A 22347-nucleotide genomic window follows, 5' to 3' on the forward strand; every position below is an offset into this window, starting at 1 on the left:
CTGACACTTTTCTATCATAGCCAGCATTACCTTTTCCAGCAATTTGTGCTACAGTAGCTCTTCGGTGGGATTGAACTAGACAGGCTAGTCTTCGCTTCCCACGTGCATCAATAAGCCTTGCACGCCCATGGCCCCATCACTGGTTCATCAGTTGTCCTTCCTTGGACCACTTTTGGTAGGTACTAACCACTGTATACCATGAACACCCCACAAGACCTGCTGTTTTGGAGATGCTCTGACCCAGTCATTTAGCCTTCACAATTTGGCCCTTGTCAATGTCTCTCAAGTCCCTATGCTTACCCATTTTTCCCGCTTCCAACATATCAACTTCAAGCACTGACTGATCACTTACTGCCTAATATATCCCACAACTTCACAGATGCCATTGTAACAAGATAATCAATGTTATTCACTTAACTTGTCAGTGGTTTTAATGTTGTTTCTGATCAGTGTATATATACACATGGCAGTCATATGGCATAAGAAAAGAAACGTATTATGTCCAATTTAATATGGCCGCTCTTATGTTACTTATCGATATAGGACTAATCATATTTTTACGGAAAAGCCATGAGTAACCAGTAGCTGTAGAACTTTACCTGTTCCAAATCTTCATGGTGCCTCTCAATTTATGGGCCCACTCAATTAAATAAATAAAATAGGTGGGGCTTTAAATGACGGGTGGCTTCACACGTGCAAGGTAATACAAATAAATAATTGACAGTAAGCACATACTGATGATACCACTAGCACTGGGAGATCTCAGAGAATTACTTAGCACAGGAACCTCTGAAATTAAGATACCCCAAAGAAGTATGAAAACATGCACAGGCTAGGAAACATACATCAACCATGTCACTGCTGTTGCATACCAGAAGTTACATTACCAGTTGTTGACTATTGTCAAGTGAGAGCAAGGAAATATTGTACATAAATATTACTCTACTTCTAAATATATAATCTGCTGACCAAACTATGCGTGTAGTGATCTGGGTGTAAGGGGGACCATTACGTCAACTTCACAGATCCATTAAGGACTCATGCATTTCAACGGAGGAAAACATTTTTAAAAAATAATCTAAATAATAGCAGAAATCATTGAATTATCACTTTATACAATAAACTAGTGCTATTATTTCAAATAATCCCAGCTATCCCTTGAGTACCTCTTATAGGAACTTGGAATTGAATTGACAGCTTTAACCCTGGAAGCTTACAGAGTTCAAGGTCACCATAGACACAAATCATTGTACCCTTGGAGACTACGTGTAAATGTATTTCACCCGCAGTTGACGTGAAACCACATGCCCATTAAGTCATTTCACCATTATAAATTATGTATACATAGCTGATGGACAGACATTCATATGTGTCAGGATGACGTCAGCAACTTTCAACTAAAAAATACCTCCGATGTGAAGAAAAAAAGTTTAAAAAAAAAAAAAAAAAAAAAGACTAGTAATGATTATATTGTTCATTAAATTGAAACCTGCCAATGTTTTCTGCGAGCATGAATTAGATAAATATTTCCCCTGCTGTAAAGCACATTAATGCATTACAACCTGCCAAAATGAATGCACTCACATTCACACAATGCTCACTTGGCCGGCTATGAAATATGTCCAAGCAGTTATGTGTTGCATACCTTTCCATGTAATACAATGATGTATAGAAATGTGCCTCTGGTCTGCATCCAGAAGCTGTCAACACAGTTTCTCAACTACAGCTTATACCATACCCTAGGAGAGGTCTTTCTTTAAAAGGAACTAAACCTGGAAATAATCATATGATACGCTGCAGTTAAGGTCTTTCCTTATATGTCAGAACAGTTCTGCTTATCAGAATATGAATCAGAAGTTGTCCTATCATTTCTGTGAAAATCTGTCCATCATCTTTAGTCGAGGACTTTAATTAATGAACAGACAGCGCTGATAACAACATTGATAACTTGTCACTTTAAACTAGAGATGGTCACTGACCCCCGTGTTTTGGTTTTGGATTCGGTTTTGGATCTGGATTACCGTCGTGTTTTGGTTTTGGTTTTGGTTTTGCAAAACCGCCATTGCGTGTTTTGGTTTTGGTTTTGTTTGGTTTTGTTTTGCTATTTTTTTGGAAAATCCATGCTTTTGGGCCTAAATTAACCCAAATTTAGTGCTCCAACTGTTTTATAGACAAGTAATCTAATTGTTGAGGTAATAAATCATCCAAAAAACAGTTTAATTCTTCGTTGGTAGGCCTATTCTACACACAAAACAGATTGTCTTCCTCTCCATCTATGCATATTGGCAATGCAGCCATCGTCTTTGAATGTATATTACACCCTACACTTATAGTTAAATATGTAAAGAAATGGAAAAAGCCAGTTTGGTTTCTGTCTCTCAAGGCCCCCCTCCACTTGTATAAAATACCAAAAAATTCAGCCATTATAGATTGTACAATATTAATTGACATGGAGAAAGCCAGTTTGGTTTCTGTCTCTCTAGGCCCCCCTCCACTTGTATAAAATACCCAAAAATTCAGCCATTATAGACTGTACAATATTATGAAAAATGGACAAAGCCAGTTTAGGGTCACTCTGTCTATGACACCCTACCCTTAAGGATAAATTGCCCTAACAGCAGCCTTTCAAGATGGTATGTGATATGGAAATGCCACAAGTCCCTTTCCTCTTTGGGGGTAGATTGCACCCTACACTTACATAGAAAGTTTTAAAAAGATGTTATCAGCATCATCTTCAGCTTAATCCTCACCCTCATCAGTGTGTACGTCATCATCACAGACTATCAATTCATCGCCGCTTGAATCCGCCATTAGAGAACAGTCAGTGCTTGGATGTCTTGGATGGTGAAGGCCTTCCTCGTGGAAGATGTAGTTCATTTTTATAAACATCATTTTCTCCACATTTTTGGGAAGTAACCTTCTACGGCGATCACTGACTAAGTTCCCTGCTGTGCTGAACACTCGTTCAGAGTACACACTGGAGGGTGGGCAGCTTAGGTATTGCAAAGCAAGTTTGTACATGGGTTTCCAAATGGCCTGCTTTTCTTCCCAGTAAGGAAAGGGACTGTCTGACATTTCCATATCAACTACCTCTTGAAAGTAATCCTTCACCATCCTTTGCATGTTTATACTCATATTGGATGGAGTTATGGGCAAAGTGACACATTTTTTTGAAAAATCCTTCAAACCAGCCCAGATGTTAAATTGTTCTGGTCTGCCCCCTGTGTCTTCCCTGCTTCTTTTTTGAAAATTTAATTTTTTTACGAGCAACAGCTTGAGAAAGTGAAGGAGGACACGTCGTCAAGCCGAGGCCCAGTTCAGCGGCCAACTTGCTGAGCAATAGCTCCTTGCAAAAGTTCACATCTCGCTCATTTACAAGTAAAGACTCAATGTAGGTTTTAAACCTTGGATCAAGCACAGTGGCCAAAACGTACTGATCCGAGTTCAAGATCTTAATAACTCGAGGATCATTGTGAAGCGAATTAAGTACTTGATCGACAAGGCCAACATACTTTGCTGAATTGCTTGCTTTCAGCTCCTCCTTCATTTTCTCAAGCTGCTTTTCCAATAGTCTAATTAAAGGAATGACTTGGCTCAAACTAGCAGAGTCTGCACTGACCTCACATGTCACAACTTCAAATGGTTTTAGCACCTTGCACAGCACTGAAAGGATTCCCCACTGTGCAAGAGTGAAATACATCCCCCCTCCTTTCCCAATGTCATGACTTGTGCAATATGCTTGGATGGCTTTGCGCTGTTCCTCCATCCTCTGAAGCATGTACAGGGTGGAATTCCACCGAGTTACCACCTCTTGCTTAAGTTGGTGGCAGGGCAAGTTAAACTGCTCTTGGAGCTGCTGTAATCTCCTACATGCTGTGGCTGAATGCCTGAAATGGCCTGAAATTTTACGGGCCACCGAAAGCATCTCCTGCACCTCACGGTTATTTCGTAGGAAGCTCTGCACCACCAAGTTGATGGTGTGAGCAAAACAGGGAATATGTTGGAAATCACCCAGCTGTAATGCTCGCACTATATTGTTGGCGTTATCTGAAATGACATACCCTGGGGAGAGTCCGAGTGGTATAAGCCATGCATCAATCACATCTCTCAGTTTGCGTAACAAATTGTCAGCCGTATGCCTGTTAGTGAAGCCGGTGATACAAAGAGTGGCCTGCCTGTGACAAATGTTACGTAGTGGTGTACATGCTGCTGCTGTTCCTGCTGGTGAAGGTGAATGACCAACCCAGTGGGCTGTCACAGTCATATAGTCTTTGGTTTGGCCACTTCCACTTGTCCACATATCTGTGGTTAAGTGAACAGTGGGCAGAATGGCATTTTTCAGCGCAATCTCTACATTTTTACACACTTTTTGGTATAGTTGTGGAATAGCTTTACTGGAGAAATGGTGTCGCGATGGAATTCTGTAACGCGGACACAAAACCTCAATTAACTGTGAAAAACCAGCTGCGTTTATTGTGGAGATTGGACGCAGATCTAACACTAACATTGCAGGCATGGCGTCTGTGATTCGCTTGGCGACTGGGTGACTGCTGTCATATTTGCTTCCCCTCGTAAATGATTGTTTCACAGTTAATTGCTGAAATGTAGGACTGCTCATTTTATTAACCTGCCTCTGGGATGACGATTCACCCCCAGCAGCAGCAACAGCAGCAGCAGGACTAACGCTTTCTTCAGAGGAATCAATAATAGTGCCGGAGTCATCCAGCCTTAAGTGGGATGCCGGGCTAACTCCGAGCGCTACTGAGGATATTGATGAGGATGGTGTGGTGGGTGTATTTTGTAGCCGTCGGTATGTCGGTGAGCGGAGGGTCTTAGCTGATGAGGGAGTGCTTGTATTCTTTTGGGAAGAACTTTCAGCTTTTCCCAACACTTTGCCATGAACTCTCGTTAAATGGCGTAACATAGACAAGGTTCCAAGATGGTTAAGGTCCCTCCCTCGACTGACTGTGGCTTGACATACACTACAAATGGCTATACAATTGTTGTCTGGATTTGGGTAGAAATAATTCCACACTTAAGAGGTGGATTTTTTTGTTTTATGCCCAGGCATGACAATGGCCTTTTTCTTGTCACGTGCCAGAACTGCTGCCACTGGTGCAGGACTGACACAAACAACCTCATCCACATCCTCATTAGCGCCCTCGTCGCCTACACAAATCTCCCCCTCATCCTCTTCTAATTCCAAAGTGGCATCCTCAATTTGGGTATCACCGGCTACACTCGGGCTATTAAGGCACACATCAGAATGCTCACGATTAGACATCCCACTGTTGGATGGACTCTCCACAGGGATTGTTGTCATTTGTGAATCAGAGCAAATATTCTCCTGTAATGCCTCACTGTTATCTTGCAGCTCGGCTTTGACGCGTAACAGTAGTTGTGCACCAATTGTAGGCTGGGTAACTTTTTGGGATCTGCCACTAATAGCCAAAGGTGAAGGCCTCATTCTCTCTTTGCCACTGCGTGTGTAGAATGGCATGCTTGCAATTTTTTTTTTATCGTTACCTAACTTTTGCTCAGTTACACTTCTTTTTCGCTTCAATACAGTAAATTTTTTTTTTGGTTTTTGTTTTTTGCACTAATTTGAAAACACTCTGTTGTTTGACATTGCCTTGGCCAGATGACGTACTGGGAACACTAACATCAGGACTGGTGACAGAACCTGGTTGCTCATTCAGATCATATGTGGACTGCTTTGAATCCATTCTGAGCGCAAACCATTGGGGAGTGCTAAAAATTATTTAGTAGATACTGCTGACAGTTATGACTTTTGACAGCCAGAAATATTAATGCACAATTAGGGAGGACACCCCAAAAGCACTGAGGAGTGCTAAAAATTATTTAGTAGATACTGCTGACAGATATGACTTTTGACAGCCAGAAATATTAATGCACAATTAGGGAGGACACCCCAAAAGCACTGAGGAGTGCTAAAAATTATTTAGTAGATACTGCTGACAGATATGACTTTTGACAGCCAGAAATATTAATGCACAATTAGGGAGGACACACCAAAAGCACTGAGGAGTGCTAAAAATTATTTAGTAGATACTGCTGACAGATATGACTTTTGACAGCCAGAAATATTAATGCACAATTAGGGAGGACACCCCAAAAGCACTGAGGAGTGCTAAAAATTATTTGGTAGATACTGCTGACAGATATGACTTTTGACAGCCAGAAATATTAATGCAGAATTAGGGAGGACACCCCAAAAGCACTGAGGAGTGCTAAAAATTATTTAGTAGATACAGCTGACAGATATGACTTTTGACAGCCAGAAATATTAATGCACAATTAGGGAGGACACCCCAAAAGCACTAAGGAGTGCTAAAAATTATTTAGTAGATACTGCTGACAGATATGACTTTTGACAGCCAGAAATATTTATGCACAATTATGGGGGACACCCCAAAAGCGCTGGGGAGTGCCAAATATGAAGAAAAAATAATAAACCTCTATCCTCCTCTCTGCACTAGCGATTTTGGTTAGAGCAATTGCAAGAACAATATTGTATTCTCTGTCCCTGCTCTAATTAGCCTATGACTACACCCTGCTCTCTCCCTCTGTCAAATGGCGATGGATTGCTGTGGAGGCGTGTATTTATAAAGTTGAAGTATCGCGAGAACCGAGCCCCGACGACGTCACAATGACGTTCGGCCTCGATTTGGATTCGGAATGGGCGGGAGAGTACCGAGCTGCTCAGCTCGGTACTCGGATACCCAAAGTTCGGGTGGGTTCGGTTCTCGGAGAACCGGACCCGCCCATCTCTACTTTAAACCATAGTTGCCTACTCTCCTGGAATGTCCAGGAGACTCCCGAATTTTTGTGAGTTCTCCCGGACTCCCGAGAGAGCAGGCAAAAATCTCGGATTCAGCTGTCTCCGTTGTTAAAGATGGTGGGGGCTAAATGCAGCATCGTTACCCCATCCCCTGCTGTGATTGGCTGAAATTATATAAGATTGACAGGGGCGGAGCCTATCGGTGCACCACGGGTCGACGGACCCCCTCCCGGACAGCTGCCTTCAAAAGTGGGTAAGTATGTTTTAAACTTCAGCTTCATTTTTACAGTCAGGTAAGGACAAGATTGCAAAATGGATTTAATTCAGTATAAAACACCTATACATCATTTTCATAGTAAGAATGGATGGTGAATACATCACAATTTCTGCATGCAAAAGTTAATATTGATTTCAAAATAAATACTGTTAAAGTATAGAAGATGTCATCTGCAATTATCATGGACATTGAAACTTTTGTTACCCAATATTTAAGCCCTAAGGAACTTACAAAATGGTGGGAAGACTTCCTGTAAGATGTTACATTGCCCAGGGGACGTTATATGATGTCTCTTATTAAGACAAAGGCTGGGTGGGTACACACTACAGTGTTTTCAGCAGAATAGCAGGTCAATCAGACGATAAACGATCGGTTGGCCGGATATCACATTAGTGTGTACTTGCAACGATGAATGATTATCCTTCCTAAGCCTATCGCCTCATTGAATAAGATTTTTAAACCGAAATAAAAATCTTGTTCATCGCAGGAACGATGTTGTTCCAATTCTGCAGTATGTATGTACTCACCATCAGGATCTCCAGAGAGTTTTCAGAGTCATGATCTTTTCAGCAGATGGTTTTGACAGATGAAGAGTACAGATCAGAGGGTAATTCTTGTAAACCATGCATAGTGTGTGCACATGAATCGGCATTCTGATCGGGACTTTTGTTTATCAGTCGTTGCTAAAATTGTTATAGGTAATACATCAGGAGAAAATGTCTATAGTGTGCACCCAACCTTACTGAAGAGCACAAATACTAGTAGCAGTATACTCCACTTTCCATAATTCCTTATGGAGTAATTCCACAAAAAAACAAAAAATATTCTAAATGAAACAAATGAATATCAGAGTTTCCACAATGACCCATTATTTGCACACACTGGCCGGCCATTTTGTATACACTTTAAATCAAGCTATAAGAACAATATGAATAAGAATGACTTAAGCATATTTATAAATCCACTATTACTTTGTACTGTGAATTCTAGATCAGGAAGAGGACACTCTATATGTAAACGGTTAATAAAGTGTAAAAGCTGTTCTGTAAAAGTCAATTGAAGAACTGGCTCAGCAAGTCTAATACAAAGTAACCTGATCATTTGAAATATACGTTAACATTGATGATATGAAACAATACATAAATAAAAAACGTAACTAGCAGCAATTTATATTTTAGTAAAGGCTTTTGCTTTTCCTTTGCATACATGTTGTTCTTTGTACCAAAGCAATGTTTGCTGCCAGCACTGAGAATGTCTTCAGGAAAAGTTTCATAACAAAAGTAAATATAAAGACCATCTTTTCTCTGTATCACTTTGGCAAGTCATACCAATAAAAAGCAGGAGCAGGGTTGTGAATTATAAATAGACATACTATAGAAGAGCCTCTACCTACTCAGTTAAATTAACCAATAAATAAAACATATTTACTAAGCCCATAACCAATATTACAAAATTTAAGCACAATTTACAGATGAGCATTAACATTAAAAAGATACTATTCATTATAAATCTATATCTATACCCTCACTGCTATAAATCACATACAAAACACAATCGGGCAGGATTATAGTGATACACAACCCTTCCAAAGATCCTTGTCCACAACTTGGCAGACCAAAAAAACATCTTAAATATTTCTGGCCCTCAACTGTATCTCCTCTCTCTCTCTCCCCATCTTGTCCCCCTGAATGTATCCCTACCCCTTAATTGTTAGGTTTTCCTGATTTTATTTGTTCGCTTTCACCTTACAGGATGTACTAAGATATCTGATTTTAAAGACTTAGGCTAGCTATGTCTGTAAGGTTGTTTGAAATCACGATGTGAGTCTATCATATTGTGCTGTTGTCTGACAACTATCATCTGCTGCAGCTTTTTTGTTACTAATAATTTTCTGTAAAAACTGATAGTTCCTTCTTAAATAAAATTTGATTGCACAAAAAAATCTATACCTGCATCATAACACACAGAAAAACAAATACATTATGTAAATAACTTAAACACTACCACATGCAGTCAAGACACCCTACAGAACATACATTGACTTTCTATTAGAAAGGCTTTCTTATATATTAAAAAAAGGATTACAAAGTATAAACACTTTTGTAACACCGTTTTAAGGCACACCAAAATAGTGGGACACATCTTTTCACACATGAAAGTATTACAGTAATTGTACAGAGACAAGGATATCTAGGACTAGGGTATATACATTAGCAGTGAAATATAGTAACATTTCAATGTTACTATATTTCACTGCCAATGTATATACATTTCAATGTTACTATATTTCACTGCCAATGTATATACGTATGTATATACATTTCAATGTTACTATATGTCACTGCCAATGTATTATGTATATACCCTAGTTTAATTGTTTCATTTAGTGATGAGAGAGAGGGAGAATATGAGAATCTATAGAGCGCAGGTTCTAAAGGCTAGAGACTATTGTCAGCAAACGGGACATTTAAATTATTCTTTTCTCAAGTTACAATTCTTTAATCACTAGTTCGGTAGTTTAAGCCAACTGGGTTGAAGCATTGATCGATTTTAAATATGGCCTTTATGCTGCCACCAGCGAAAAACACTGCTATAGTATTTGGTTATTTATCAGCTGTATTTTTTTCAATGGGCATGAATTAAGGAGAGTATACAGGTACTAATTGAAGATGATATAGAGGTTAAAGGTTTCTCCATATCTATGTATCACTTTAGCTCAGGTAGTAAAAGGAAAGTTTACAGAACCTTTAACAGATCTCTTTAAATATTCAGCAAACCCAACATCCTCTCCTGTTACTGACAGTCTCAGGAGTGGGATCTGTCTTATACCCTCCCACTCGTGCACTTGTTAGTGTGACCTACAAGTGGAGCTCATCAGTTTGTAGGAGCTGGACAGCTGCAAAACAGAAACTGAGCGGCTATAATAGGTAGATGTAGTGTTGTCATTATATACAGGAGACAATCCCTTCAGCGAACACCTGCTGTGATAAACAATGAAAAGGAACCCTCATGAGATTTACACGGCGATCGAATGAAGTCAACTAGAAATGGTACAAAGCTCCCCCGCAGCGCTGGGCAGTGTGATATCTGGCAGCAGCGTGACTGTTATGTGACACCTGCGGGGGTCACTTTGATGGGAAGTTTAGTGTGAGGTGTCACGTAAGAGCAGCGATCAGACCCCGCTGTCCCCCTCTCCTGTCCTCTTACCTGGTTTTGCAGAGCGGCCGTCTAGGAAAAGTTTGTCAGTGAGGAGCTGCTGAGCGGCCGGGGAGATGTTACTAAAATAGGCATAAAGAGGGGAAGCTGCAGCCCTGAGCCGCGCACACTCCCCTTCCCAGCAGCGCCTGCAGCTCTCTGACTACTGGGGGAGGAGGAGAGACAGACAGGGACAGCGGGAGGGAGGGGATCTAGTAAACACATTATAGTGCTGGGATAACACCAGATGAGTGAACTGGAAATAACAATCACCGTTTATTACAAGTTTTCACAGAACATCGTTTTCTATAATGAGATTCATATTGGGTATCAGTTATTGGATGCTAATATAAGCACATTTGTCTCCTTACCGGTTACTTTTTGTTTTATTCTTTTTATCTGTTTTGATAGTTATAACATTTGAGTACATAATTTGCATGACTTTTTGTTGCACTATGAGCATGTATAATTGCACTATATGCTCTAAAGGCTCATTCACAAACCCAAAAATTCAGGCCAGTACATTAATTTTTATTTGTGCAAGTACGCCTACTTGTCCACCTAGCAGATTTCAAGTTGCACACCAACTTGCTGGGCTTTGGAAACTCCATGTAAAATGAATTGGCACCTAGTTTTACTGGTGGATACGTTGGAAGATGCGCTTGGTGTTGGTGCAAACAGTATAAACGTGACAACAGTGGCCTAACACCCCCTTTATTAATTTAAATTTCTCTTGTAAAGTACCTCTCAGTTGTCTCATTTACATTGATCAGGAAAGTGAGGGGACAAGTTTTTTTGCAAGAGTAACTTGTGTGTGTGTTTGACTTTTTTTTATTACATTGGTTGTGTGTGCCCAGAAATTTATTTTCCTGTAAAAGTTTCACTAGAATTTGTCCCATTATAAGTATAGGTGCAAGGAATGATCTCCAAGGAACTGGAGAATTCATGTCTTTTAGAGATTCCTCTAGTGACTTCTTTATTTCACCTTGTTTCCATGCTGCTGATAATTCTTCTAATGGTGTTAAATAGTTAATATTTTTATAACAATTACTCCCAATTAAACTAAAATATGTGCCTTCTCCTTAGAAAAATACGAACAAGTGTGTTTATATGTTATCAAAATAATTAGCAGTACAGGCAAGCCTGTGACATTAACAGTAACACATCCCTTGATAATAACACGTCAAGTATTCCCTGTTTTATATATAGAATCTTCTTAGATCCAGTACACTTACATTAGCAGGAATAGCTTTTTGCTATTTTTTTTCTTTTTCCTGTTTGACCTACTAAATGCCATCATTCAAGACCAGTCAGTGGCACACATTTTATACTGATGCTGCAAATTGTATAATATTTGTAAATTACTACAGAGCCTATTACATTTACAGCTGAGGTGACCTTCAAATACTGGAGAACACATTCAGCTATAGAATCCACATGGCCTTTCTGTTAAGTACAAATATGCAGATAGATATTAAAACAGCAAAACAGGTTCTTATTCCTTTTGTAACATACACCTGAAAAAAGGGGACAATTATGAAAACTGCTTCACAGAGCAAAGATGCTATGACCCATAGCAAAGAATCGGGTGTGTTGGGCTACGCATCATGAGCATTGTGCAAAGCCCCTTACCATCACGAAGCCCTGATGTAGCTGACCCTTATAGATCCTCCTAGGCTTTGTTGCCTATGGGTGTGCAGCTGTGGAAATCCATTGTTCCCAACTTCTCAAAATCTTTGTAATGGAAACACTAATACCACATTGCCGGGTGACAGTGCAGGACACCCCGGAAAATTTCAGGGTAGGCCGTGTTCATACTGAACACAGGTCTGTCCAGTTCAAATGAAGAACCCGTGAAAGGTAAGTGTAAGACTTCACAGGAGCAGCCATTTTTCAGAACGGCTGTTCCTGTGATTTTGTAATAAATATGGGATACTTTTCAATCCTCAACTATGCGATGAGGATTGAAAGTATCTGTCATAAAATGCGGTGTACATAAATAGGCGCCTTGGTTTGTCCAGTTTCAAACTTACTCCTTTTTTTGCTTTGCTCTCCTTAATGACATGGGCTCTAAGTACTTAAGCAGAGTAGACACCCTGAACAAGTAAATATAGAGAATTAGAACTTGAGAAGTGATCTGAGAAATCTTCGGATGAATAATCCATACTGGTGCAGTAAATATATTTATTTATAACCCACTTAACGTTTCGTAACACAGTCCCCATATAATAATATGGGGACTGTGAAGTTCTGCAATAGATAAAGCTTAGAAAAGATTTGTGTTTCGCAGAAAGGTAACTCCATCCCAGGATGGCATTAGCTGTCATTTTCTATGGGATCCAGCTGAAGGTTACACTAGATCCCTCACTGTGGAAGTGCTGTTCACATAGCACTTTCTCTTTTCACCGGAAGCGCTAGGCTAAATAGGAATAACAGTTCGCACCAAATGAGTCACTTTGCCGGGGCTCCCAGAGTAGCCCTGACATTGTGCATTTCAGTGGTGCTTAAATATGCATCGCTGCGATTTGAGCGACGCATATTTACTGGCACCGCATAATGTTAATACATAGACCCCTAAGAGGTGCACTGTAACAAAAGGAACTACAATATTTTAACTTTCAGATATAATAAAAAAAACATAGCTCAAAATGTAAAACCCAGTTGATGTATGCCCAAGGCTTTCAGAGAGTATATATTTTTCAAAAGGTTCATATAAAAGAATGACTTGAGTTATATTAATGGCTGCTAAAAAAGCAATTCTGTGGAAAAGGACATTTTCCTCTCCTCCTTTTCTAAATTATGTAAAACCATAATTGTTAGAAATCCTTTTGTTTGATAGAAAGGCAGTGTTTCCAAATATCGAAAAAGGAGTCCTTAAATTCTATTCCAAGTGGGGACCATATATAGAAACGTTGACCAATGACAAGCAGAATAGTATTCTACAGGTGTTTGAATCAACACCTTTGTACAGACAGCTAATTTCTTAATTCTCATTACTATGCACTTCTATTTATTTACAAAGTACATTTATTGATTCTCATTTCCAACATATATTGCATGAAACAGTTGAGTAAGTGTCTGGTTCTGCATTACTTTGTAGTTCTCTATGCTCTTCTCTTGCCATGTCTAGTTGGCCCTACATGTTCATATGTACCGCTTTAATCCCCTAACCTCGACTTCCACCAATGATAAAGGGTGCATGAATGTTCATTTTTTTGTACCTTAATGCATCTTACCCAAATTAACTAACATCTTATGTATTTCGGACTTAATTCTGTATTGTTTTGTTTTACTTGTTTACTTTTTTGTCTGTTTATTTTACTTTGATTTTTGTTTAACGTTTGAAATATTTTCAGGACATAGAATATTTTGTAGCTACCGGATAAACACTGTCTCTTTATTGCATATTATGTCCCTATGTTTGAAGTATTGTGTATATTTTATACCCTGTGTTCTATTGTTTCCTATCTGAGAATAGTTTTATTCTCTTTTATTGTTTGAAAAAAGAAAAAAAAAGTTTAACCAAAGAATAACTTCTTTCTCATTGGTCAAATACACTCTTTAGTAGAATGCAAGGGCTTCTCATCCCTCATTGTTTAAAAATGTTTTTTTTATAGGAAAAACAATTGAACATATAAGTTAACCACCCCTGTCTGTGTAATTTTCATGATGTCAGAGGGAGTTTCAAATGCCCAGGAAAAATGTTTTTTTTTGTGCTGGGTGTTTAGCTTCCTGACGTTGCTGAGAGAATGACACAACTGGGTCATATCGCCACCCGTACTCTATATCCTGCAGTTTAAATGGGTCCAGAAATTATTCGTAAACCACGAGGGATAAAAAGCCATTGTATACACTGAAGCTTAATGTAAGCAACAATTGATGGCAAGTAAGTCATTCTTATACATGTGTAAGCATTTATTAATGCTTACTAAAGGGGGGACATAACTTGCAATATATGGCAGCTGTATATGATGGCAGTGTATTATATGGTTCGAATCATTATTGCATACCTCCCAATACCGGAGGACATTAAAGCGGGACAGTCGACAAAAGGGGACTTGTCTGCATCATTATGGGGATGTGTCTGGATTACAGTGGGGTGTGGCCATACCCCAAAGGGTGCTCAGCACTCTGATAGCGCTAGACCGCCCCTTAACCTCCTCCCCTGTCTACAAAATACCCTGTCATTGCCATGCACACCTGTGGCAGGTGAATGGATTAACCTCCCAATATTCTTGCACAAGTGGGACAAAGCTGTCCAAATCAGGACAATTGGACAGAGCCATTTGCTGTATTTAGCAGGGTCCCAGCACTTGCGTTCACCCAGGATCTCTGTCGCTCACTGTCGACCCTGCTTGTCCTCTTCTGTAGCAGGAAGATCCAAGACTTTCAAGTAAATGCCAAAGGTGATCAACAGAGGTCCCAGCAATATGCATGTGTCCTGCTTAATATGGCCAATGGTTAGAATATTAGGAAACAACTGCCACCAAAGCACTACTATTAGAAAAGGAGATTTACTAAAATTCATATTTAAAGTGGAAAGTACCTTTAAAGATTTTTCCTAGGAAATGTTTGTCTCCTACTTCTCTGATGCAATTCTTAATATTGTTCCTTATTGAGATTTTGCATATGTAAAGGCCTGTGCACACAGGTTTAAATTTTATATGTAAATAGGATGAAGGAACAGGCAGGAGAAAGTAGAGCATGTTCTACTTATCCCATCCCCGGCTTCATCTTTGGCTTCATAAAGTGTAAAATGTACACTTCATTAGAGCTTGCAGCTTACCCCCGTGCAGCTGTCAAAATGGATGGGAGATAGGTTTCATTAACACCCTTTTGCATATGTGGCTTAGTGGTTAGCACTTCTGCCTCACGACGCTGGGGTCATGAGTTCGATACCCGACCATGACCTGATCTGTGTGGAGTTTGTATGTAATCCGGTTTCCTACTACACTCCAAAAACATACTGGTAGGTGTGTGTGTGTGTGTGTGTGTGTGTAAATTTAGACTGTAAGCTCCAACAGGACTGATGTAAGTAAGTTCTCTGTACATCGCTGCGGAATTGGTTGCGCTATATAAATAGATCATGAGATGATGATGAATGCTTGGTGGGCGACCTTCTTCATCAGAGGTCACCAAATGAAATAAATAAGCGAGCTGTAGATAAAGTACAGATTTATCAACCTTTATTGTCAGTAGATCTTTTCCATCTTCTTACTGGATGGAAAAGGTTTCCTGTGCATGGAAAATGTCAGCTGCACTCTCCAGCCTTGTCATTGTAGAGCAAGTGTTATGTTACTTAGATAGTGAAAGCACTAGTCATTCCATGCTTAAGTCTTGGTCATTGCAGACATTCGGAATCAAACATTATTTCAAAACCTCAAATACTAATATAGCTAAAAAAAACCTGCTGGTATAATTACAGACACAAAGTAATAAATAGAAATCTGAGATAACTTTGATCAAGAGCTGAGGACTATTTTCTAGGACATGAGAAAGATTCAATTGAGAAAACCTAAAAGCCTAATATGGCTAGTTGCATAGCTTAAGATAAAATGTTAACAAGGTTACATTCAAAAGTAAGCAATTTAATTTCAGTCACGTATAGGAACTTTCATATATAAATTTGATTATAATATCAAATTCCTCTTCAAGTTTCATTAACTTGTGTAAGTTAAAGGATAACTTCATATTTAGTGGATCCCCAGCTTAATCTAATATGCCCCCACATAGAGCAAATAAAGGGTAGCCCCAAGCTCTTGCCGCTAGTCCATCTATAGTGCTTCAAATGAGCTCTATTCAGTGCAATCTGACTCTCAGCTTCTGATAATTGGGGGTGAGTCCCCTATTTCCTATACATAGGGAGCATATTTTATGAAGGAAGGGCCCAGTAAAGGCAATTGTCCTCTAACCTAAATAAAAAATCATCCCCCATTTATTTTCATAGTGAATCAGTCTCAGGAGTAAATTTATCAAGCTGCGGGTTTGAAAAAGTGGAGATGTTGCCTATAGCAACCAATCAGATTCTAGCTGTCATTTTGTAGAATGCACTAAATAAATGACAGCTAGAATCTGATTGGTTGCTACATCTCCACATTTTCAAACCCGCAGCTTGATAAATTTACCCCTCAGATTTCAAACGAACAAATTGTGATGACCGATATGGATGTTAATGGTTTTGCTGCAGGTGCTTTTCTGCTAGACCTTAATGACAGTACATACATGCCTCCCAACATCCAATATTGGGTAATGGGGACAGAGCTACGAGCCCTCCTAAAATGGAGGCTTGATGTTATGTTGGGAGTGTGGTTGTATCATGTTGTAGGTGTGCCATGTCCAGTGGGAGTGTGACTATTGCTTCTGACTATGCTGTCTCCAAACCCGTCACCACCACCCTATATTGCTGTGCAGTGAGCGAGACTTGCCTCACAAAATTTCTGCAAAAGCCCTGAATGACAATCTCATTACCATCTAAATTGGTTAGGTTAGGAAGTATGGTAAAAGAAAAGTAATATTGTTATCTACAGACAATGGAGGAAACCATTTTGTGAACTAAATGTTAGAAGCCGCGACTCGTCTCTTACCCCGCTGGGCGTCCTGGCCGTCTCCTTGACGACCGGGACTTCACTTCCGCCAGTTGGTCCGACCATTGCCAAGGCAACGGCCGGACGCCAATTCCCTGCACAGCGCGCCCTGGCAAATAGGACAGCCGGGCGCAGGCGCTGAATTCTCCTCAGCCTGTAGGCTGTTTAATGTGCCCTGTATTTAATTAGTCCTGGCATGTGTATAGTTACAGGGCTTAGCCCTGATTGGTTGGCCTGTGTATTTAAGGCAGGGAGGGCTTTGCCTCCCTGACGGTTATAGCGCTTCTGACCCAGTCTTGCTGACCTGCTCCTGTTTATTGTACCCTGCCCTGTGGATACTCTGTTGGATTTTCTGTGTATGACCCCCTGCCTGGACTTTGGACTCTGCCTGTTTGCTCGTGACCCTGACCCTTTGGACTGTACCTTGGACTCTGCTACCTTGCCTGTGACCTGACCCATGGCGTGTTTACTGACCACTCTGCTTGCCTTTGATCCTTGACCTCGGCTACCGTCTGACTATCCGCTGCCTTCTATTCAGCTTTCTGGCCTGCCGCTGTGGACCTGCATTACCAACCCACACTACACCTGGAGTTAAGTCCTGGGGGCATCCAAATACCGGTGAGCACATTAAGCTCTAAGGGAAAAGCGGTTGCTATAGGTGAAGACCTCCGCCATCTAGTTCTGTGGGTTGGTGATCAGACCAGCAGCCTAACACTAAAATAATATTCATGAGAATGCAATCTTTCAATTCACTCAAGAACCAGTGATAATGATTGATGCACGCCATGACCAATATTCATAATTTATGACCAATATGAGTATGCAGCCATTCACTATAAATCATGTCTTATGACTATGTGACCTGAAGTGGCCTCCGTAGTCTCAATGATAACTAGTCAATTGCTGGCTGCAATCTCTTAACAGTTGGCTCAGCCCACAAAAAAACGCCCCTTGAGACAAAATTATCATGGAACATACAGTAGTAAATAACTTGCATGAGAGACCCTTTTTTTTATCCAGCAAGCAGCACTCTAAAATAAACACACACTTTTTAGCATAAGCAATATTTAAGTATAATATGTCTTTAAAAATCTGTCTTTGAAAGCCAACAATAAATAAGCAGACCAAAAACAAAATGTGTGTGCTAGTATACAAACATTTTGTTTTTCTCAGCTAGCTTGGTTTGGTTTTATGTAATTATATAATACCATTGTTGAACAGAAATACAATTAATGTCTGCCTTGCAGCTATATTGAATAAAATGTATGTTTTTATTATTGTCAGGTAAATGTCACTATTTCTAGCAGAGCATTGGTGCACCTGCCATTTATAACATTATGTCAGCAATTACTGAAGCAGATGCTGATGTCAGATGCCTCACAGAATCTTTTCTGTCTTGGCGATACTGTTTTTGTGAGGAAGCAAAGTCCCTAAGGAAATTAAAAAAAAAAAATGATTACAAAAAATAATTCAATATGTTAATCCTTTTTACTCATTTACTTAAATTCTATGAACACATCTGGGAGGAAATATATAATAACTTTTTTTTAGTAAATAAATTATTTAGTTATCACTGGGCTTGACATATGAGTATTATTTCAGCAGGGAAAGATGGTGATTTATACCCCATTCATACTGCACCAAAATCCCGGGTTTTTTGCCGGGGCGAGCTCAAACTACCCGGGTCTTGGTGCAGTATGAATGGTACAAGTCCAAAATCCCGGGTCTAAAAACCCGGGTCTTCAACCCAGGATTTATCGAGGGGTAATTCCCGAGTCGGACCCGGGTCGCCTGCACTATGAATGGTGCAACCCGGGTTTTTTAACCCGGGTTGCACAGAAAACATGCTGATTGGCTGTCTGCCTGTCTCTGGAGGATGATGTCATTGTTGGAAGCCAGTGGAACATTGTAGAAGCTTTTTAGGAGAGATGGTGTACTCAACATCAAGCTGAAGCAGAAACGTTTTTTTAGGGAGAAAATTGCTTTTATTAGTTTACAAAAACAGTGTTTATTTACAGCAATTATGACACACTGGATGGAGGAAGAGGTGCGTGAGCTGCTGAATGTCAGAGGGGAGGAAGAAATTAGAAGGCAAGTGACTGGGACTGTGAAGGATGCCACAGTGTACTACAACATCGTCCAAAATACTCACACAACGTGGCATAAAGAGGACACAGCAACAAGTCCTGAACAAATTGAAGTCCCTGAAGAAGCAGTACACTAAAGTCCATGACCACAACAGGCGCAAAAGTGGCGCTGAAAGAATGGACTGGCCCTTTTATGACTAGTGCAATATGGTCTTTGGACATTCTCCTCTGACAAATCCAATTGCACTGTCATCTTCTAGCAATGTGGATGCGGCCATACCAACACCACCAGAGAGCACACAGACAAGCGAGACCGCAACGATAATAATAGAAGATTCTATTGAAGACACCCCAGAACTGGAGTGCTCTGTCACAACAGATGACACCAACATTTCTTGGGAGGACGTTAACGATTCACAGCCATTCCCTGCTGCGCAAGTCGTTACAGATACTTCGCAAGAAACGCAGCCAGAACCAGTGCCGGTGTCAAAGTCTACGCCAGGTCCCAGTTTACGCTCCAACAGTAAGTATCTTTAATAATCTCACATAATAACCAACTATATATACATACATATATATCTACATAATTGGAAAAAAAAAATGAACTGTATAAACAAAAGTGCCAAAAACAGAGAACTATATCAACCGAAATGCAAGCCAAATACCAATAAATATATCTACATAACTTTAAAAAAAAAAAAAAATGTTCGAACATAACTGCCAAAAAAAGAGAAGTATATCAACATAAATGCAAACCAAATACCAATATATCTACATAACTTAAAAAAGAGAACTATATCAACAAAAAGCCCAAAAGACAAATATAATACACTCCAAAGTATTAAAACATTAACACGCATATGTTGCAGTGCAAAACTACTGGGCAAGAGGGAGGAGGCCTCAAGCACATATCAGCTTACAACACTGCTTTTTTGTTCTGCCACATTATATATTTTAATGTATGTTTTACTGTGTTTTTTTCTACGTACAGTTTACAACGTTCCTAAAAAACACAAAAGGCCCAACAAAATGGAGCAAGCAACTAAAACAATGACAACTGTCATGATGGATCAACTGCGGGAGATGGACAGCACCATGAGGGAACACGAGAATACACAACTGCAGCGTTTCATGGACAATGAGCGGGAACTGCAGGACTCTTTCCTCATGCAAATCATGAACATGCAGGAACGCGTGTTACGCGAAAATCGTGAGTGTATTATGGGATTCATGGACAGACTCCTCTCACAGGTGCAGGCACCTCCTTCAAGTCCTTATTATTATGACGGACATTATCCTATGTACCAGCGGGGGCAACCCATGTTAGGCAACAATAACCCTCCAAACCCGGTACAGAATACACAACATGCTCAACCTATGGGTAACCCCAACATAGAATACCCACCGGGTAACCAAACCACTCCACAACCAGAAATGCCACAATATAGGCAATTGTAATAATCATGTTTTATGGTCAAATGTTTCACAGTTAATTGTTATCATGTATGTTACGTGTGATCTGGAATCACACCGTTAGCTTCACATATAACTGAAAAGCAAATTTGCACTTACTGTTTGGGCACATTTGTGTCTTCTGTTTACTACTTATGTATATATATTTATTTTTTTTCTACATGCAAGTAAGCACTTTTATATTGTGTCATTTTATATTTTTTTGTGAAGAGACATATGAGGAAATATGTACAAAAGAAAATACAATATGTGAAATAAACATGTTTTTTTTAATTTTACATTTGTGTGGTACATTCAAACAAGTGAGGTCAAATTGGCAGTGAGGGTGGTCCTAATAAGTTCAGCAGAGGTATTAGTGCGCTCTCCTTCAAAAGTACTGGAGTCCACTGACAGCACTGGCATTTCAGATTCCTGCACATTCCACTCAGGTAGAAATTGATCTTTTTGTATTTCGCAAATGTTATGTAAAATACAGCAAGCAGCAACCACGTGGGGCACAAGCTTGGTGTCAATGTCAATGCGCTTCAATAGATAGCGCCAACGTCCTTTCAAGCGCCCAAAAGCATTTTCCACCACCATCCGAGCCGAGCTGAGGGTATGTGTAAACCGGATCTGTTCCTGAGACAGGTGATGTTGCTGAGTGAACCCCTTCATCAGCCAGCGCCTCAAAGGGTAAGCAGCATCCCCAATGATGTGTACCGGTATCTCCACACCATCAACAAACGTAGATTTCTGTAAATAAAAACATGCAGTTTCACGTCACCATGTTAAAAATATTGGTCACATAACGCAGTACACTTGGTACTATATGGTGAAAATGCATTTTGCAAGTGTTACATCCATATATAAAAAGGGGCAGTAAATACATACAATATTGATAGCAAACAATAGTATATAAGCTTCAATTACAAAAACATCATACAACATTTCACTTATATTTACCTCTCTAGGGAACAGCCAGCCATCTTGTCTTTCCTCAGCAATTTGGTAAAGGTCTGAATTTGCTAGAACTTTGGCATCATGGGAATGTCCAGGCCACCCGATGAAAACATCTGTGAAACTGACATAAAAAAATACATATAGCAATGTTTTACAATACGCATTACACATGGCACAGTCACATAAAAAAGCCCATAAAAAATGCTTACCAATAGTTGTGGTCAACCACAGCCTGCAGAATGATGGAATGCCAGCCTTTGCGGTTGTAGTAATCCGCATGGTTGTCTGTGGGGGCAATGATGGGGATGTGTGTCCCGTCTATGGCTCCAGCACACTGTGGAAACCCACGCTTCAAGAATCCTGCAATTGTATCATCCAGGCGCTGACCTTGCGGTAAAGAGATGAAGCGATGATACAGGGCTTCCAGCAATGCCGTGGTGACTTCATGCACTAGAGTGCACACCATGGATATCCCCACTCCAAACAAGCAGGAGATTGTCCGGTATTCTCCAGGGGTAGCATACCACCACAACACAATAGAAAGGCGCCTACATGGTGGAATAGGTTTCCCAAAGTTAGTGGCCTTCCTGGAAAGTGCTGGGGTAATAAGGTCCAGATCATAGTTAAATGTCCCACATGACATTCTGAAGTGTTGCATCCACTGCTGTTCCTCAAACGCTTCCACAGTAGACCAGAAAGATTCTCCGTGGATACGCTCTCGGGCACGCATGGTTCGGTTACTGGCCGCACTGAATCTCAAAACTGAGGCAATGCTGGCCCTGAGAAACGCTCTCCTCCTGCGCATATACAGACACCGAGTTTTCTTCTGTTGTGCCATAAACTTCGCCTTCCTCCTCCTGAACTGGGACTGTGCAAGAGTGCACAGTGTCAGCAGCTGCAGCAAACTCTCATTTGCTGCATAAAACAGCAAAAACACACTAGTAAACATGAACTCTGGGCAACACAAAAGTGAGTCGTCGGCCATGATGA

The 22347-nt window shown here is 40.2% G+C and overlaps 1 protein-coding gene across 3 annotated transcripts in view; it reads right to left on the reverse strand.

Moving 5' to 3' along the window:
• Positions 1-22347, reverse strand: part of LOC142144240 (popeye domain-containing protein 1-like) — a 170138-nt gene that overhangs the window by 90516 nt on the left and 57275 nt on the right. Inside the window, exon 5 of one of the 3 annotated variants that reach the window (XM_075202848.1) lies at positions 6330-6341. In XM_075202848.1, the coding sequence (XP_075058949.1) occupies positions 6330-6341 (12 nt within the window). Of the gene's footprint in view, positions 1-6329; positions 6342-10286; positions 10460-22347 lie in introns of those variants that run through there. The other 2 variants (XM_075202846.1, XM_075202847.1) reach the window with 2 other exon arrangements.

Source organism: Mixophyes fleayi, chromosome 3 (genome assembly GCF_038048845.1).
Source record: "Mixophyes fleayi isolate aMixFle1 chromosome 3, aMixFle1.hap1, whole genome shotgun sequence".
NCBI lineage: Eukaryota > Metazoa > Chordata > Amphibia > Anura > Limnodynastidae > Mixophyes > Mixophyes fleayi.